At 42.0% G+C, this 18,742-nt stretch overlaps 1 protein-coding gene across 1 annotated transcript; it reads left to right on the top strand.

Moving 5' to 3' along the window:
* The first annotated feature begins 9,381 nt into the window (after positions 1-9,381).
* On the top strand, positions 9,382-18,562 carry LOC5514716 (ZP domain-containing protein). Its single transcript, XM_001634866.3, has 8 exons — positions 9,382-9,629; positions 12,516-12,782; positions 13,591-13,732; positions 14,008-14,225; positions 14,667-14,892; positions 15,714-15,834; positions 16,666-16,822; positions 17,532-18,562. The coding sequence occupies exons 1-8, from the start codon at positions 9,569-9,571 to the stop codon at positions 17,705-17,707; spliced, it is 1,368 nt and encodes a 455-aa protein (XP_001634916.2). The 5' UTR covers positions 9,382-9,568; the 3' UTR covers positions 17,708-18,562.
* Positions 18,563-18,742: the final 180 nt, after the last annotated feature.

Genomic DNA, 18,742 nt, shown 5'->3' with positions numbered 1-18,742 from the left:
AGTCTAATGCGTGCCCGAAGGCTTCAACTCGACCTTATGTAAATTGTCGAATAAAAAGAAACAAGTCGTCCAAGGGGGTCGAAACACAATATCGTCCTACCAGGCGAAAAACAGGGAAAATTATTAGATAAGCAGAATCTTAAGCAACATTTTCCCACTGTTTGTGTTAAGAAGGGAGTTGTCCATCCCGGGTGACTGACAGTTAATAGTGTTGTTGATTTCGCCGTACGAATGCGTATCAAACCCACTGAATTAAACAAGTGATAAGTGGAGGAATTAGCCCATATGGTGGCGGTCTTATCTGTCGTCATGCTAAGAATCTGGATATGAGGTTAAAAAAGACGTTTATTTGCCGTTTAACAGCACAGCAGGATCTAGTTTATCTCGCCATACACCGGGTCACTGTTGACCTCGGGGGAATATTCCCTTATTCCGTGAAAACGTGTTTTTTTTTTGTTTTTTTTTTTTGAAAGGAAATATATGGTTTTAAAGCATTTTTGCCCATATGTTTGATAATAAGAGATAGCTAAGTTATTTCGCTACATACCCTCCAAAACCACCCAATCACGCCACACACGAAAGTTGTGTTCGGGAAACCCTTTCACTGCACTGAAAAGTGTCACAATAGCTATGATTGGATGAATAATTTTTCTCCACGTGAAAAGCCTAATTTTGAGATGAGAAGACAATAAAAACCGCCCGCCCGCATCCTATGAGGAAGGAATCAAGACCAAAATATGCCTTATTGTTATGTTTTCTTGTCACATTGAAAGCATGGGATTTGCGTTCCTTAATCAACATTTATAATTAGGGAATAGTTGGGTTATCGGGCGCCTCGCTTAAGCAACAAATTAACCCTCCCACAGTGAGATTAACTAGTTTCCCGCTATGCCGTCAAACAAAAACATTTTCTAACGCGAGGCAATTAGGACTGCACCTTTCAACCAAAACCTGATGTATTTTTTATAACATTTTGAAAACGTCGCCAATGTGTCCCTTCTAAATTTCTCTCTAAATTTCTCGCTTGTGCTAGTTTCTACTAAAGCTTTTTGCGTGTTTTTTCTTATGCAAGCTCAATATAAATTCCATTATCACGCTGTTAAGTTAGATCTCCAGCCGATAATTTTTCATTTTTTAGCACGATTTACATCCATCACCGGAAATTTTTTTATTTACTCAACTATTGACTATTAGTGTCTATAACTAAAAGCTGCTAAAGCAACCGTGCTTGGTTTTAGGATTTTTTGGCCAGTTTACCGAAAGAGATTTGTCTTTTTTAATTAATATCCAAGCATCTGTGTGCTTTAATCCTCAAATGACAGGAGGAATCCGTGATTTATGTTTACGCACGCTGTCTGGCTGCTCGCGTGCTAACGATGGATAACATTTTAATTAGATATTGCTCTTTTTATTGTTTAAATAACAGGAGGATTAAAACCAAAAATATTTCAACTTTTTGGACTTTTATTCAGTCCTTTTTTCGGGGAGACTTAAAAGCGATGAAATAACAAGAACGATTATCCAAGTGCTGGCTTACGTCTGTGACCCGAAAATATATGAAATGAAATTCTTCCAATCCGCCCTCCCCCCTTTTTTCCCCTCTCTACCCCTTCTCTTCCCCCCTCTCCCTTCGCCTCCCTTCCCCTCCTTCTCCCCTTCTTCTCCCCTCCTTCTCCCCTTCTTCTCCCCTTCTTCTCCCCTCCTTCTCCCCTCCTTCTCCCCTCCTTCTCCCCTCCTTCTCCCCTCCTTCTCCCCTTCTTCTCCCCTCCTTCTCCCCTCCTTCTCCCCTCCTTCTCCCCTCCTTCTCCCCTCCTTCTCCCCTTCTTCTCCCCTCCTTCTCCCCTCATTCTCCCCTCCTTCTCCCCTCCTCACCTCCTTCTCCCCTCCTTCTCCCCTCCTTCTCCCCTCCTTCTCCCCTCCTTCTCCCCTCCTTCTCCCCTCCTTCTCCCCTCCTTCTCCTCTCCTTCTCCCCTCCTTCTCCTCTCCTTCTCCCCTCCTTCTCCTCTCCTTCTCCCCTCCTTCTCCCCTCCTTCTCCCCTCCTTCTCCCCTCCTTCTCCTCTCCTTCTCCCCTCCTTCTCCTCTCCTTCTCCCCTCCTTCTCCCCTCCTTCTCCCCTCCTTCTCCCCTCCTTCTCCCCTCCTTCTCCCCTCCTTCTCCCCTTCTTCTCCCCTCCTTCTCCCCTTCTTCTCCCCTCCTTCTCCCCTCCTTCTCCCCTCCTTCTCCCCTTCTTCTCCCCTCCTTCTCCTCTCCTTCTCCCCTCCTTCTCCTCTCCTTCTCCCCTCCTTCTCCCCTCCTTCTCCCCTCCTTCTCCCCTCCTTCTCCCCTCCTTCTCCCCTTCTTCTCCCCTCCTTCTCCCCTTCTTCTCCCCTTCTTCTCCCCTTCTTCTCCCCTCCTTCTCCCCTCCTTCTCCCCTTCTTCTCCCCTCTTTCTCCCCTCCTTCTCCCCTCCTTCTCCCCTCCTTCTCACCTCCTTCTCCCTCCTTCTCCCCTCCTTCTCCCCTTCTTCTCCCTTCTTCTTCCCTCCTTCTCCCCTCCTTCTCCCCTTCTTCTCCCCTCTTTCTCCCCTCCTTCTCCCCTCCTTCTCCCCTCCTTCTCACCTCCTTCTCCCCTCCTTCTCCCCTCCTTCTCCCCTCCTTCTCCCCTCCTTCTCCCCTCCTTCTCCCCTTCTTCTCCCCTCCTTCTCCCCTCCTTCTCCTCTCCTTCTCCCCTCCTTCTCCCCTCCTTCTCCCCTCCTTCTCCCCTCCTTCTCACTTCCTTCTTCTGTCCCTCTCCCCTCCTTCTCCCCTCCTTCTCCCCTCCTTCTCCCCTTCTTCTCCCCTCCTCCCCTCCTTCTCCCCTCCTTCTCCCCTCCTTCTCCCCTCCTCCCCTCCTTCTCCCCTCCTTCTCCCCTCCTTCTCCCCTCCTTCTCCCCTCCTTCTCCCCTCCTTCTCCCCTCCTTCTCCCCTCCTTCTCCCCTCCTTCTCCCCTCCTTCTCCCCTTCTTCTCCCCTCCTTCTCCCCTCCTTCTCCCCTCCTTCTCCCCTCCTTCTCCCCTCCTTCTCCCCTCCTTCTCACTTCCTTCTTCTGTCCCTCTCCCCTCCCTCAACCCCCTTCAGCGGCGTAGGCAGGGTTTTTAACAGCAGGGGGCCAAAAGGGACTTTCAAGGAATCTTCTTCTGTATTTTAGATAATCTCTCATACATTTACTGTATTTTTGGCTGCTAAAAGGGGGGGCCTGGCCCCCTAGGCCACCCCCCTGGCTACGCCCCTGCCCTTGGCCCCTCTCCCTTGCCTCCCTCCACTCTATGTATTCATAGAATTACTCCCCAAGTAGCAGTAGAGAAGCTGAATAATATCCAGAAAAGTAAGTAGATTGACCAAAAGGAATCTAGCAGAAGCAATGCAAGTGGGCCTTGTAGAGTGCACCAGTACATGATCAATCATTCTAGAATCATGGATCTAGTAGGGCGAGAAGAGGGGTCAAATGATATCTTCTTTGTGCGTTAACAGATGTCTGAATAATCTAAACGATATTGAGAGTCAAATAATTTCCTGTCGATAAGAAAAATATCAAAAAGGTGTTTCTAGTCACAATTGGTCGGCACCAAGTGGATGGAGCGGAACACTTTCCTATTGATAAATATTAAAAGTAATAAAGAATTGTACTGCTAGACCACTAGCCATTTGCGGCCGGTCCTTTGTGTTGTTGCGGTTGCTCCTTGCCTAGAAAAAAGACATAAACAAAAAACAATATATAAACGCCGCCGCGGTGAGACCTCGTTAATTCTGGTTCTCTGGAAAAAATACAGTCCTGTCTTTTAATCAACTGCCAAACCAAACATACCTTTCCGGTGATTTATCATTTTTAGTGTGAGTAGTTCTAGATGCAACATATATCAGTAGATTCATCACAACACACTAAGCTTCTATTTGAGGATACTTAACAATCATGATGTACAGATCATTATCAGTACTACTAATTATTATATTTACTTAAACCCTGTTGCCATGGTGGCCCTCCCCACAAGCCGGATTATATAGTAGATGCCACGGCATCAGTATGCTTACGTCACAGGCACTTGTGTATTTTATAGTTAGGGATTAGCTTTTTAGAGAGCGTGAGAACTCATTTTCACCCGGACATGCTTAAATCCCACCGTCCAAATAGGTCACCAGACATGTTAAAACCAGGAGAGGACATTGTACAAAATACAATTTCACATTCAAACTGGCATCGAAATAATATTTTCCAGTTCAAACTGGCATCGCAATTATATTTTCCATTGAATTTGGTAAATCAGCTATGAGACTGTTTTAGTGATCTTCTAAGTTATCTTGTAATATCGATTTTATGAAATAACTAACAAGGGCTCTTTGCGCATCATTTTTGTGCACCTTTTGCGTCGGGAGGTCTAGGTTTTGCTTGGAGTAAGCTAGAGGTAAAAAGCGTCAGTTTCTGCGCATAAAATAACAGTTCGTGGAAGCTTTAGGAAGATGGCATTTTTCTTTTCAAATAAATGATCAGTGTGGCCTATCTTTAGACCACACAAGAAAGAGATCAGTGCGTCCATAAACACTTCACTTCCTGACTAAACATCTCAGAAACCCAGTCATAACAACACGGGAACAACGGCGCCTTTGCAACCTGATCAGATACAGCTTTTCCTCATTGGTGAGATTGTAACAACATCTCTTACTTGTGGGAAATTTAGATCAACGCCTCGTTAAAATGTTGTTTTGGTGTGCTAGAAGAAGTGTGTTTTTACAATCATTTTCTGTAAATGTTAGCAGAATGTTGGAGTGACATATTTCAAATCATAGCAAGGGTGTGGAACTTCTAGAAGGCGTGGCCCAAGGGCCATCCATATTACCGGTTAAAGCCGCATTGTCACCAGTTTACTTCCGGAGGTCCGACGGAAACCGTTAAAAGACAAAAGAATCTATTAAAATCCGAGATATTAATCAGGCCATCCGCTCTAAATTATCAATCAGATCCTCAAAGAAACTTCAAATTAACACACTGCTTGCAATATTTTGAAATATTTTTCGCGTTTTCCGTTAAAAATCATCGGATATTGTTACGTAATCGACCGGAAGTAAACTGGTGACAATGCGGCTTTAATAGATAGGGATTAGTTTATCCAAAATGGAAGAAGTACAACAAAACGCTGAGCAGCAGGAAACGTCCATAGAAAAGCGTTGGGCAGGGTTCGTCAGTAACTCATTCTCCTCGGAAAGAATGGAATGGAATCACTTTGATCTCTCACTAGCTCTTTTGTGTATCCCAATTACACGCCGAAACCTTCTTGACAAACAATAAAGGCATATATTGAAATCGAATTTATTGATTATAACTACGTTATTTCTCATTTCCCGTCATGAGCACGGCGGGGTTTGAATCTCTCGGACCCCATCTGGACAACCACCTGAAAACAATGGGGCTAGGTCCCTCCACTGCAAGAGATGATGAGCTATTGTAAATCTTCAACAAGAATAAAACACATGCAAACCTATGTATCTGCATATAAATACATAACAGATGTATCCCAAATTCAAATTCCCTTGGGTAGATGTTTTGAATTATTATTTGTAGAATTATATTTTCTACGGTTTCTTGCAGTCTCTTGCATATTATTATACATATTGAAAATTTTTATATTGATAATTGCGCAATATAAATACAATAAATTATTATTATAAATTATTATATTCTCGATACAATTTATAAAAATACATGTCCTACAAGCCACTCATCTTACATTTGGTACATTTAGTTAATTTGTTGTACTTTTAGCTGCTTTCCGGCGGGGTTATTAATGAATGTCATTGTTTTCGCCTTTCATTCAAGTTCTAAATCCGAATTATGCCAAAACAATAGTCTGTTTCTCTATTTAATTACAAGACCTCGACAATGCTACTATTTCCTTCCTCAAGAATTACCCTTGGGGACACCTATAAGCCTGCTTTTGTAAGTAATAACCAAATAATCTAGATTTTTGGTTAGCTTTTGTCCAGGTTTGTCTGATCTACGCTTTTCAAGGACGCGAGGGCGGAAACTTTGTGTAACATTCATCGATAATATTCTTGTGTAATGTTTAGTTATCTGCCATCGGCATTTGAAGGATTGATGGCTGTCGCTATTTTCCTCTTAATTGTGTAGAAATTTCGGTTTTCATAAAAGGTCTTTTTTAACTGAGCTGCCATAGAACTTCCGAATTCCAAACACAATTAAAGTAACCTGTGTTTTGGTATTTCCTGGGCGCGAGTGTACCTTTGTTCAATATTCATCGAGAATATTCTTGTGTATAATGTTTAGTTTTCTGCCAAAGCATTTGAAGGATTGATTACCGTCCCTTTTTTCTTCCTTATTGAGTGGAAATTCATAAAAGGTTTTTAATAGAGTTGGCATAGATTTTCCGAATTCCATTTTCCTCTGATACTTTGAGTTTATGTCTTTTACCAGGTGACGGGATCCGATTTTTGCATACTTTCTAAGGTCCTGGCGAACCGGGTGAATAGAATTGAAGACAAATGGTGGTATTAATGTGTTTTCACAGCTTTTGGGATAATTGGGCTTTTCTAATTGTGATTCTTGATTGCTCAGCGTCCTAAAGTTACCATTTACACAGTTGAATGAGTTGAGATGTATGTTATAAAAAGTTTGTACAAAATGAGTATATTTTACGGTTAGTACTTAAAAAGTAAGCCTTTTTAAGTACGGTTAGTACTTAAAAAGTAAGCCTAACCCGCAATATGATTTGGAACTTTTTTCTAAAGGTGCCTAAAAACACTTCAGCCATTAGCACAATAACTTTTCTTTATTCGCTCAAACAATTATTTTTTTTTCTATTTTTAACGTCATCGTTCTAAATAGAAATGTGTTGATGCTTAAAATACTCTATACTGGATACCAGAAAATCTGTCGCATTATTCAACTTCTCCTCCAGTCAGGGGGCATTTTCATCAAAGATAACTTTGCTTCAGGGATCAATAAAGCAATGTGTTACAAAAGAAACGTCGATTAAACCCTCAGGAGATCATGGAAACCAAGAAGGGGCGTCGAGAGCGGCACACCTTAATGAACTATTTTATATTTCTCTCCAGTAGCTAACAAATAACAAAAATATATTGCGTTATTCCTTGCTTCAATATCTATGATAAGTTAATAAAATGGCTCGCATAAGGGAGGGTTGCAGAGTAGGGATACAAGGAGTGACTGAGGCTTGTCAGTTTGCAAATATACTTACGGCCATTAAATCTTTTGTTAAAACCAGTGCGGAGGGTTATGCCTTGTTGTTATAGTAAAACCAGGTATGAATGGATAGATTACAGCTGGTTGTACTGGTTAAACCATTATGTTTTGTGGCTGGTTATATACTGGTAAAGCCAGGTCTCTGCTGGTTGTACTGGTTAAACCATTATGTTTTGTGGCTGGTTATATACTGGTAAAGCCAGGTCTCTGCTGGTTGTACTGGTTAAGCCAGTATGTTTGGAGTTCGGTTGTACTAGCAAATCCAGGTTTTAGCCGGTTATACTAGTATACTCTCTTTGTTTTTATAAGAACCTTTTTATAAGAACGACCAGCCTGAGATTTCACGAAATTTTAAGAACATGCTAAGAACATGCCGAGGCTGAGAGCGCAGACAAAAAATTCTTTTTTAGTCCTGATGCGTTCTTAAATGCAGAATCAAATTGTGCTCACAGTAACAACGGCTTATTATTGCTATTGTTCATTAGTATAATTCTCTTCCTAATAATTCATTTGGTATTATATTCTTATATACACGAAAATTTAAGAACTAGTTAAACATATTTAACCTTAGAATGTCCCAAAAATAAGAACGGCTCAGCCTCAACTGAAAATTAGATGTTCTTATAAAAAAAAAGAATGCAATGAATATTGTCTGTAACTCGCACCGACAAGCAATGTGAACTCCTGTAGCTTTGAGAATGGCTATCATTGTACAAATTTACTGAATTGTTGAAAATGTTTTGATGTGAAAGGATTTCTTAAGAGTCTTGTTTGATATTTAACACAAATGAATCACTGTGGGAGTTTAGAAAGGACCACATTCCTTTGCTATAAACAAACTTCTACTCACTCTTTTCGCCTGGTACTGGAAAAAGTTGATTTTATGAGTTTGATTTTAAGACTGTTATTATTTTTAGTTTAGAAATGCCATAACCAAAAGAGATACTGTAGAACATAGATATCTCCACTTAGTGGTCGTTAAAAAATGTTTCCTTTATCGCATTTTGTGTATCTATAATAACAATACCATCAACAAAGAAAACTTATTTTATACAGATGTAGCTATTCCAGTTGAAAAATTTAAAAATGGAAGACGTACTCTTTTACCAATATTTTCGTGTGTGGAGAGAAGTACATTGACTGCATGGTTGACGATTTTTAAAAGTGATTCTTTTGTGTTTCAAACAAATGGTAGTTGTTCAAGTTGAAGATACAGATAAAAAAACATTTTACCTATTTTGTATCTGTAGTTAGTAAGGTAGCCCTGTTTTAGAGCAATCCAACAGTCCACGTCTCAAAAAAAGGCTAAATAATCGTAAGGGTAGAAGAGTGAATAAGTTGCCACGTTGGCGATCTTAGAGGAATTTTAATCATCGGATCTATTGAAGTACCTGGTTAACGTCAGGGCCTGGGGTCTGCCCTTAGGGTCGAGATAATCTTTATGAATTTTAGACAAGTACAAAACGGCCCTAATATTCCCAAAAGAGATAACCTATAACGGGACCTTAAAAGTGTTTGTTTGTAGATTTAGGTCGGGTATGGACTATCGGGGGAGGATTTGTGGTCAGTCTTCGATTATATAATGGTTTTTCCAGTGTTAGTAGGAAAGGGTATTTAGCAGCCTGTCAAATGCTGAAAACTCGTGATGTCACCAAGACATGGCCAGATGGCACACTTATCGTGTCTGTTTTTACGTCTGATGACATGCAGACAGTGAAGTGCACGATTTTTTTTTTAATTTGAATGCCTGAAAAAATCCCTCAAATATCGTTTTACAAGCTGCGAAAACATGCGGATGAGAGGATCATGTACCCTCTGGTATAACACCTCCACAGGACTTTAAAGCTTTTTGAACGAGAACATTCCATTTTTTTTTTTTCATTTCACTTTCTTTCCAAATAGTCCCTTTTTTACAAACAAAGTGAAGATATAAGATAGGCATATGACACCTTGAATGCAATCAAGTAATTGCACCATTGCACAATACTTTATCTAGCAAGCCTTTACTTGCCTCTATGAAAGCTCCCTTGTATTTGAGCAAAACACAACGTTAACATAAATCCCACGGTCTATGCCTCGCATTGTCAAACCAACCATCATCGGGAAAGGACAGTGTTCCAACCCAGTGAACCTCATGACACGCCACAAAGCGGGTCAAGAATCACCTCCGTCTGATTGGCTAGACTTTATAATCTGTATGCAAATAGTGGGCTTATTCCCTCTGGCATATCAAGAGTAGTGCGCTCCGCCGCAAAGAGGTCTGTTACCTGTACTCGCCCGGTCTTCTGTGTGAGCTAGCTGAGATTCCCAGGAGTTTATTCCATTAACTCTGTCTCTAGAATGGCTAAAATAGCAGTTTTACTATGCGTTGCGTTGGCTCTAGGCCTCGCGGAAGCCCAAGGTAAGAAAACACCATTTGATACATACCCAGGCCATCCTGCACATAAGGTCTTTAATTGAGTTTGGTATTTTTTTCCGGCATGTCTGAGAAATAAGCGTGATCGGTGTTCATTTTACAGCAATATCGGTTGCTCTTTTTAGGTATATATTTATTTATTTAGTGAGTCCAGAAGTGGCTAAGGAATTATCTTGTTACTCTTCATGCCTCGCCAGAACTACTCTAGTCACGCTAGATTCTTATTATTAGAAAACCTTTTGAACTCGTCATTCCTTTACAAAAATGTTCAAGAAGAACGCGACTCCTGCGACTACTCTTAACCCCTAATGAGACGTCGAGCTAAGCATTTACTAAATACTCGACTTAGGAACCTTAAATCAGTGATATTATGCTTAGGGAAGCGAATCTAGAGTCACCTTTAGAAACGCCGGCATCCCTAGAAGACCATGTGTCGTGCAGATTTCGAGCCGGGTTTTAATTAAGGTTTTATCAGGGCTAACCCCAAGGAGGACTGAGTGTTTGGGTTAAGCTAAAGAAACAGTCGGCGTCTGAAGACTGTGGCGTGTTTTTTTTTTTTTTGTCTATCCCCTGCATCGAGGGAAGATCTTTATTTAGCAATCAGCGTCTGTCAACAGGGTTAAGGCATTTCTATTTCACGCAATGAAATACCGCGGATTTTGCTCCTACTTGAGTGTGGGATACTTTGCGCTTCACTTAGTAGCACAGCATTGTAGCATATAATGCTTTTATTTTCCTTCGGGGACTTTTTAATTGCTGCTGTGATGGTTTATTACTCATATTAGTAGGGAATCTACTCAAATTAGTATGGAATCATGTGGCTGGAGAATTGAAAACATGTCACTCTCCGTGACCGCATTTAAGAATTCTCTACAAAATCGACCTATCTTTTTTGTATGATTTCAAACCACTGATTAACTCTGATAGATATTACCAAATTTTGCGACATCGCTCTTAGGAAAACGCAATTCCTTTGTCCATTTTCTAGACGTTAATATCGATCTAAGAGACAACAGACAAAGCGTTGCCCAGCTAGCAGTATCGCCCGCTAAGCTCCGCTTTCTACAAGGGTTTGCCTTTCAGGAAATTATACACAAAGGGGGAATAGACATATTTGAGCGTTAAACCTCTGAAGGGGTGTCGGCAAGTTGCAGAAGCCCACGCAACTAATCACGCTAATCCCGATAAAACCAGCACGACAATTTATGAAAGCAAATTCACACCTATAATAAAATAATTGAATTGATTAAAATCTTTTCATTGAAGGTTGTTTTATCGGTTCACTTGGCATTGGAATTAAAATTCATTTATACTCCTGGGCTTACAACTTAGTGATGCTAACAGTATTCATCACAAACAGGAATGTTAATATTCGTGTGTTATCGAAACGACTTTGACAAAGGGAACGCGTAGTCGAGCACCTGTTTATCACGGACAAATTAAACAGAAGCGATAAAAAGGTAGTGCATTACTTTGAGACTCGACCTCGTTAATGCGAAACTTAAATTTTCTGCATACCAATACAGGACCTGGCATACTAAGTATGCATTTTCATCTTATTTAGTGCTCCTTAAACACACCAAGCGTCGGTTTGACCTCATTAAACAAAGCACCGAATATTCGGATCCGAATATTTTACTTAAGAAATATTACAAGTGAAATATTCTTTCATTTAAAAGTCGCTTTGATTCATGTATGATATTTTGTCCTAAAAGAATTCAATTATCACCGTAAGAGCTGCATTGACCTCCCCTGAGGGTTCAAATGAATTGAACTATATCGGAGTTATTTTGGTGTGGCAAGTATATTTACTTCTATTAAGAAAAATCAACCCCCGCGTTTTAGTGGCGGCGAGTAACCGTTGGCCTTCCAGATAGCAACGACAAACCTCGTGAAAACGCCAAACTGTCTTCGTAAGGTTAAATTGCTTTTAATTAAGTCTAATAAGTATGGAAATCTTTTTTCCGTGGCTGACTAAAATATTCAGCCCTTAAGTGGTCAAATATGTCAAAAGAAATTTGACTGATCACAAGATCAAGAGATGCATGAAAATAATATTTATTTAACTCATAAATTCATGTTGACATTTCAAACTTCGGAAATTGAGCATACGCAAAGTTAACTGTTTTATCTGGAGCTATATACATAGATATTTAGCCTCACTTCAGGCTCTTTATCCCGTTTAACCGGCTGCGCATGGATGGATCCATCCTCGGAACTGAAAGCCTCCCTAGCCGGCGTTTTTAGGCAGTTCGTTCACCCTCTCCGAGCGAGCGACGCCTGCTTAAAAACGCCTGCGAGTGAGGCTACGGGACTGAGGGCGTAACGCTAGTCCCCAGAGCAGCCTGGAAGGGAAGCGTGACCAGCACAAAGGACGACTGCGCGGGAAACTAGCGTTACGGACAAGCAGGACCGAAGATCCCCCCTCCCCTCCCCCCTCTCTTTCAATGGCCGCGACACTTAGGTCCTAGAGAATAAAACCTTTTTTATTCCGTTCCTGTTACTTTTCGTGCTCTCTGTTTTGATTGCTGATTTTTCGTGCAACCCAGATATCGATAGAATATAGGCCAATCACGCCGCCATTTTCTGCTCCCGCTCTATGCCGAGTTACACTAGGCATCCATTTCCATCGGCTAATTCAAGCGAGTAACTGAAAGACTGTCAAACAAATATCATTAATAAAGTATCAGACTTCAATCGTGGATATGGTTATTTTGAACTTTTCTGGAAAATAAACCGTTGTAATTTCAATCATAAACAATAATAAAGGAGAAGTTGATCGACGTTCTTTAATTTATAAAGAAGAAACCGAGAACCTGATGTCCCTATAGCTTTTTAACTTTAAAAAAAAAACGTTTTTCATATTTTTAGATGCTGCAACTGCCGCCCCAGAAGGTACCACGGCAGCTCCTGCAGAAACCACTGCAGTTCCTGCGGGCAACATGACGGCAGCCCCAATGGAGACGACTGCAGCCCCAGACGCAACCACGGCAGCTCCAGACGCAACCACGGCAGCCCCAGAAGCTACCACGGCAGCCCCAGAAGCTACCACGGCAGCCCCAGAAGCTACCACGGCAGCCCCTGTTGAGACGACTGCAGGGCCCACGGAGGCGCCAACCACAAGACCAGAGGCCAAAGGTACTGTGGTTCTGGGTTTTCTCTATTCTCTTGTATGTGATTGGTTTCAACAGTCATAAGGATTACTTTATCGTCTATTCTCTTGTATGTGATTGGTTTCAACAGTCATGAGGATTACTTTATCGTCTATTCTCTTGTATGTGATTGGTTTCAACAGTCATGAGGATTACTTTATCGTCTATTCTCTTGTATGTGATTGGTTTCAACAGTCATGAGGATTACTTTATCCGTCTATGTCCTGTAACATATCATCGTTTGAATTTCGACCCTTTTTGATGTTTTTAGTTAATCGTATAGATATAAATATACGACGCTACTAGCGTATTTCAAAACACTATCACTGGGGACATAAATGGAATTTGATGTCAAGGAAGGACAATCATATGTGGGGTGTGAAAAACAATAGCGCGTTTAGAATATTTAGACTGTTCTATCCTAAGGACGTTGCCGTGAATTTTTTCAAAAACCTCAACTCTCAGCAAAAAAATAACAACTTGCCCACAGACGCTTTAGAAAGAGCCATTTGCCATGGTCTATACACCTTCGAAAGAGTAATTTGCCTTTAGATATAGCAAAGATATAACGCCATTTCTCTCTTGTAGGACTGTACGTGACGTGACGTCATGTTTTTTGTAGGACTGTATGTGACGTGACGTCATGTTTTTTGTAGGACTGTATGTGACGTGACGTCATTTCTTCTTGTAGGACTGTATGTGGCGTGACGTCATTTCCTGTAGGACTGCACCTGAGGTGACGTCATTTCTTCTTGTAGGACTGTATGTGACGTGACGTCATTTCTCTCTTGTAGGACTGTTTGTGACTTGCACTGCCCAGGAGATTCAGATCAAACTCGACATCAAGGAGCACAGTGGACTACAGCTCGACACGCTCACACTGAAGGACACCAACTGCCAGGTTTACAAGAACGACGGACAGTTTGCTTACTTTAGGTGAGAGTTCCCTCCAAAAACTACAAAACACGTGATGTGTGCATAGCTTCCCGCCAAAAGCTTGCCTATGGCCAAAAACCCGTCTGTCATCTTCAAAATGCGTATGTGACTATTTCCGCCAAACACCTTATTGGATGCAAGTGTGGTAAATGCGAGAGAAATTGAATTGAAGTTTTATGTTTATGTAGCCTTAAAACACAGTCTGCTCGCTGACAATTCGAGCGCTAGAGTTCGCAATATGGTTACAAGACTCGACTTTTCTTGTGTTTCCTTAGGTCACCTCTTGACGGCTGTGGCACGACTCACAACACCACCAAGACTCACATTAAATACATGAACGCCATCCGAGCCGAGACCACGGCCAAGACGAACAACGCCAAGATCTCCCGTGACTTCCAAGCCGAATTCCCGGTCCAGTGTACTTACGAGAGGTCTGCTATCCTGTCTGTGGTGTCTTTCTCCCCGAGGAAGAAGGTTGTCTACTCCTCCGCATGTAAGTAATAAATCAGGGTGTGGTTAAAGGTGTCCTCAGGGGTAGGGGGTCTGTTATACCATTTGTGGTGTTTCGTCTATGCATGTAAATCAGGTAAATCAGGGCGTGGTCAAAAGTCCCATCAAGGGGGAGGGGACTGTTATCATATTGGTGGTGTCTCGAAAATTCAACAGGCTACATCATGAGTTCACATGGCGCATAGAGCGAGGTGGCTGCAGAAAAGCGGTCTTTTCCTGTAAAAGTTTTTTGGACGGTATGAATGACTCCCCCCCCAAAAAAAATAATACTCCACAAATGAGTCATAGCGTTTTAACATTAACTGTGGCCCAAGGGAAATTCCAAACATCGTTGTCGCAAGAACTCGCTGGCATTGCAATAGAACCCCCCCCCCCCCCTAGTCAAAACAGTCTATTAACCCTACGTCGACACTTTGTATTCCAGCTGGTCTCGGTAACTTCACCTACGAGATGAGTCTTCTGAAGGGTGACAATGCCGAGTCAGATGAGATCACTGAGTTCCCACATGTGGTGGACCTGAACGCTTTTCTTAACATCCGCGCAAGCATCAAGTCCAATGACTCCCAGCTGTCTCTCTTTATTGACAACTGTTGGGCCACGCCCACCTCCGACCCCAAATACAAGAACCAGCACAAGATCATCACTACCGGGTAAGAGAGGGACGAGTTGGGGTATGCCACGCCCATGGGGTAAGGGTAGGCACGGGGCTGGGTAAATAACGGGTAAGAAAGGGACGGATTGGGGTATGCCACGCCCATGGGTGAGGTAAGGGTGGGGACGGGGTAGAGTAGGTACCGCGTAAGAGAGGGACGGGTGTGGTATGCAACGCCCATGGGGTAAGGGTAGGCACGGGGCAGGGTAGATACCGGGTAAGAAAGGGACGGATTGGGGTATGCCACGCCCATGGGTGAGGTAAGGGTGGGGACGGGGTACAGTAGGTACCGCGTAAGAGAGGGACGGGTGTGGTATACCACGTCCATGGGGTAAGGATAGGCACGGGGCAGGGTAGATACCGGGTATGCCACGCCCATGGGGGTAAGTATAGGCACGGCTTTTTTTGTATGACTATAGTGGAAATGTTTGGGAGGTCCCTGTAGATCTCTTAATGAGTGGAGTGGGAAGACCAGTGAACTCCCTGGACTAGGCGGAGAAGGTTTGTCCCTATAGCACCAATCCGCTTGTAGCATTTCTCTCGACCCTCGTGTAAGAGCCCTCCTGTTGCAGCATTCCATGGTGTCTTCCCCCTGGAGGCCTCTTGTATTCAGCCCTTCCTTCAATGACCGTGTGACTAGAGCTTTAAGGAGATTTATATAACCAAAACATAGAAAGAGTGTATAACAGGCCACGGTCAATATCAATATATTTTTTAGGAGGTTGTAAGACTCACAAGAAGGAAGAATAATTTTGTCGTCCGTCCTGATCAGCAATGAGAGACTACTTGCATCTGCTAATGTGCTGTTTGTCTTTCTAGATGCAAGAAGGACAGTACTGTTCAGTATGATTACAAAACGTCCAAGCCCATCCAGTTCTTCCGCATGAGGTCCTTCCGTTTCCTGTCGGAGAACAGCGATAACATCCACATTCACTGCGAGGTCAGTAATAACAGTTTGGTTTGAATCAATATTTTTTTACCTTTTGTCAGGGACTCGTCACCGTGATTGCTTTCTCGTGAGGTATTTCATCAACAACAATATCATTATCATTATGACCACAATTCTCACCGTCACCACTGTCATCATCCTCATCATCATCATTACCCCTGTCATCATCACCACCATCATCATCACCACCATCATCATCAACAACAACATTATTATTATTATGACCACAATCCTCATCTCCATTGCTATTATTATTTTTGCATGAGTAGTATCATCAACTTCATCATTATCATCATCATCAACTTCATCATTATTATCGCCACCATTATACCACAACCATTATCACCACCACCACCACAGTCATCGTCAACATCGTCATCACTATCATCATCATCATCATCATTATTATCAACATCGTCGTCGCCATTACCACTGTCATCATCACATCATCATCATCGTCGTCATCGTCGTCATTACCACTGTCATTATCACATCATCATCGTCGTCGTCATCGTCGCCATTACCACTGTCATCATCACATAATCATCATCATCGTCGCCATTACCACTGTCATCATTACATAATCATCATCATCATCATCGTCGTCGTCATTACCACTACCATCATCACATCATCATCATCATCGTCGCCATTACCACTGTCATCATCACATCATCATCATCATCGTCGCCATTACCTCTGTCATCATCACATAATCATCATCATCGTCGCCATTACCACTGTCGTCATCACTATTATGAACTCTACATAAACTCTACTACTTTCATTGCATCCCTTAATCTCTTTCTATCCCGTGCACAGGTCGAGGCGTGCCGAGCTGACGACAAAGACTCTAACTGTGCCAAGGGTTGCCAGCCGTCCTCCCGTAAGCGCCGTAGCCTGTACTCCGATGCGTCCAGCACTCTCCTCACCATCGGCTCAGTCAAGGTCGTCTCAGACGCCAACGCCGCTCAGAGCAGTAAGTATTATATGATAGATAGGGAAGTCTTACTACGGTGAAACCAGCGCAAACAAGATACGCTGCTACAGTGATGCTGGCGTTGTTTGCTGACCATGTGGGAAGTTTAAAGTCTTTTTGCATAAAGGATTCCTTTAACGCTCCTGTAAAAGGACTATATTTGTCCTTCTTTCTGTTCATGGACAGTTCAGCGCTGAAAAGAGTTATTAAACACGATGAAAATTGTGGCTGATATGTGTTTGTTTAGCTTTTCAAGCATAGAGCTAGTCAAATACCACTTCTCTCCAAGCTAACGTCCACAGGAGTAGCCAGACAACTATTAAATTGCAATGCCAATATCTCCTGTCAACCCATTACCACCTCAACCAAACAAAGAGCTAACCAGACTCATGACTCCCAGCCAACAGCCAACTATTAAAGCCGCATTGTCGCCAGTTTACTTCCGGTCGATTACCTAACAATATCCGATGATTTTTAACGGAAAATGCGAAAACTATTTCGAAATATTGAAAGCAGTGTGTCTATTGGAAGTTTCTTTGGGGATGTGATTGATAGTTTAGAGCGGATGGCCTGTAAATATCTCGGATTCTAATGGATTCTTTTGTCTTTTAACGGTTGAGGTTTCCGTCGGACCTCCGGAAGTAAACTGATGACAATGCGGCTTAAATATTCCAAGCATAGAGCTAATCAAATAATACTTCTCCTCCAGCCAACGCCAATGCAAGCGGCCTGACCACCGTGTCAATCGTGGCGGGTGTTCTTGCCGTCCTGGTCATCGGTCTAGTTGCTGCTCTCGTCATCATCCACCGACGCCGCCAACAGGCTGTCAACCGACCGGTCGCTTTTAAGAGGGTCCAGGGAGACACCGAGGATCTTTTGATCTAAGTGACGCATCCTTGGATTTATGAACATCCTGCATTTTTATAAGTTAGATACTGTTTTTTATTTCATTTTGAAAATCCGGATTTTAACAAAATCCGTTTTTTTACTTTGAACTTCGAGGATTTAAATTAGCAAAGTCCGGGGTTTCGCTTAGCAACGTCCGGGTTTTCAATTATCCCGATCTGAGATTTTGAATGGCTAGACCCAGGATCTCTCCTTTGAATGGGTTTTTTTCATATCAAATGACATTTACCATTTTTTTCACTTCTGTCTCTATCGATATTTTATCATGGAGTATGCAAGGACATACATGTCTCGGCTTATTAGAAATGATAATTTTTTGACACGGAGGTCAAGTCTTTATCATGAAAAGTACTTTAAGAATCGGGGCACATTTTATTTGTTTTTTTTTTATTGCGTTTTTGCAACAACAAAAAAATCACAATAAAAAACAAAGGGCAGCAACACCTCTATTCATTAGATCTCTTTTTAAATATTAGATAATTGTAAAATTGAAGGGGTTTGTTCGGACCAATTTCATGATATCATTAGACCCGATTACCTCTATTTTCGTCATAAGGAATAACCCTCGAGTTTTTTGTATACCATGTAGCGTAAAAACAATATTTTAGTCCATATCCGTGTAATATCTAGAAGTGAGGATAAACTGGTATGTATTTTTTATTTAATTATTTTGATTTTAGTTAATTTTTTCCAATTTTAGTATAATAAATCAATAAAGCATTTAACTTTTGTTGCTTAAGTTAGAAACGAGGTGTAATTTCTCAATATAGCTGGCTTACAATGCCGATAATAGTTAAAAAATTAGTATAAGGATTAAAACTCGGGATAAGGGTTTTTCCTGACTTTTGTGTTACTTATTTACCACACCACCAACCCTCCCATTCCCAACCCTTAATCATAATCCAGAACGCAATAATCCAGCCTGTGTCCTACTCACCCTTCCCATAATCCAGCTGCGTCCTACTCACCCTTCCCATAATCCAGCCTGTGTCCTACTCTCCCTTCCCATAATCC

Source organism: Nematostella vectensis, chromosome 11, assembly GCF_932526225.1.
Source record: "Nematostella vectensis chromosome 11, jaNemVect1.1, whole genome shotgun sequence".
NCBI classification, from domain to species: Eukaryota; Metazoa; Cnidaria; class Anthozoa; order Actiniaria; family Edwardsiidae; genus Nematostella; species Nematostella vectensis.
This window is presented reverse-complemented; position numbering and strand designations above follow the sequence as displayed.

Bases quoted from the DNA above. Each gene is read 5' to 3' on its own strand.
- LOC5514716 (XM_001634866.3), top strand. From the start codon at position 9,569: ATGGCTAAAATAGCAGTTTTACTATGCGTTGCGTTGGCTCTAGGCCTC. The intron at 14,893-15,713 runs GTAAGAGAGGGA...TTGTCTTTCTAG, and splicing joins CACAAGATCATCACTACCGG to ATGCAAGAAGGACAGTACTG. The intron at 16,823-17,531 runs GTAAGTATTATA...CTTCTCCTCCAG, and splicing joins CGCCAACGCCGCTCAGAGCA to CCAACGCCAATGCAAGCGGC.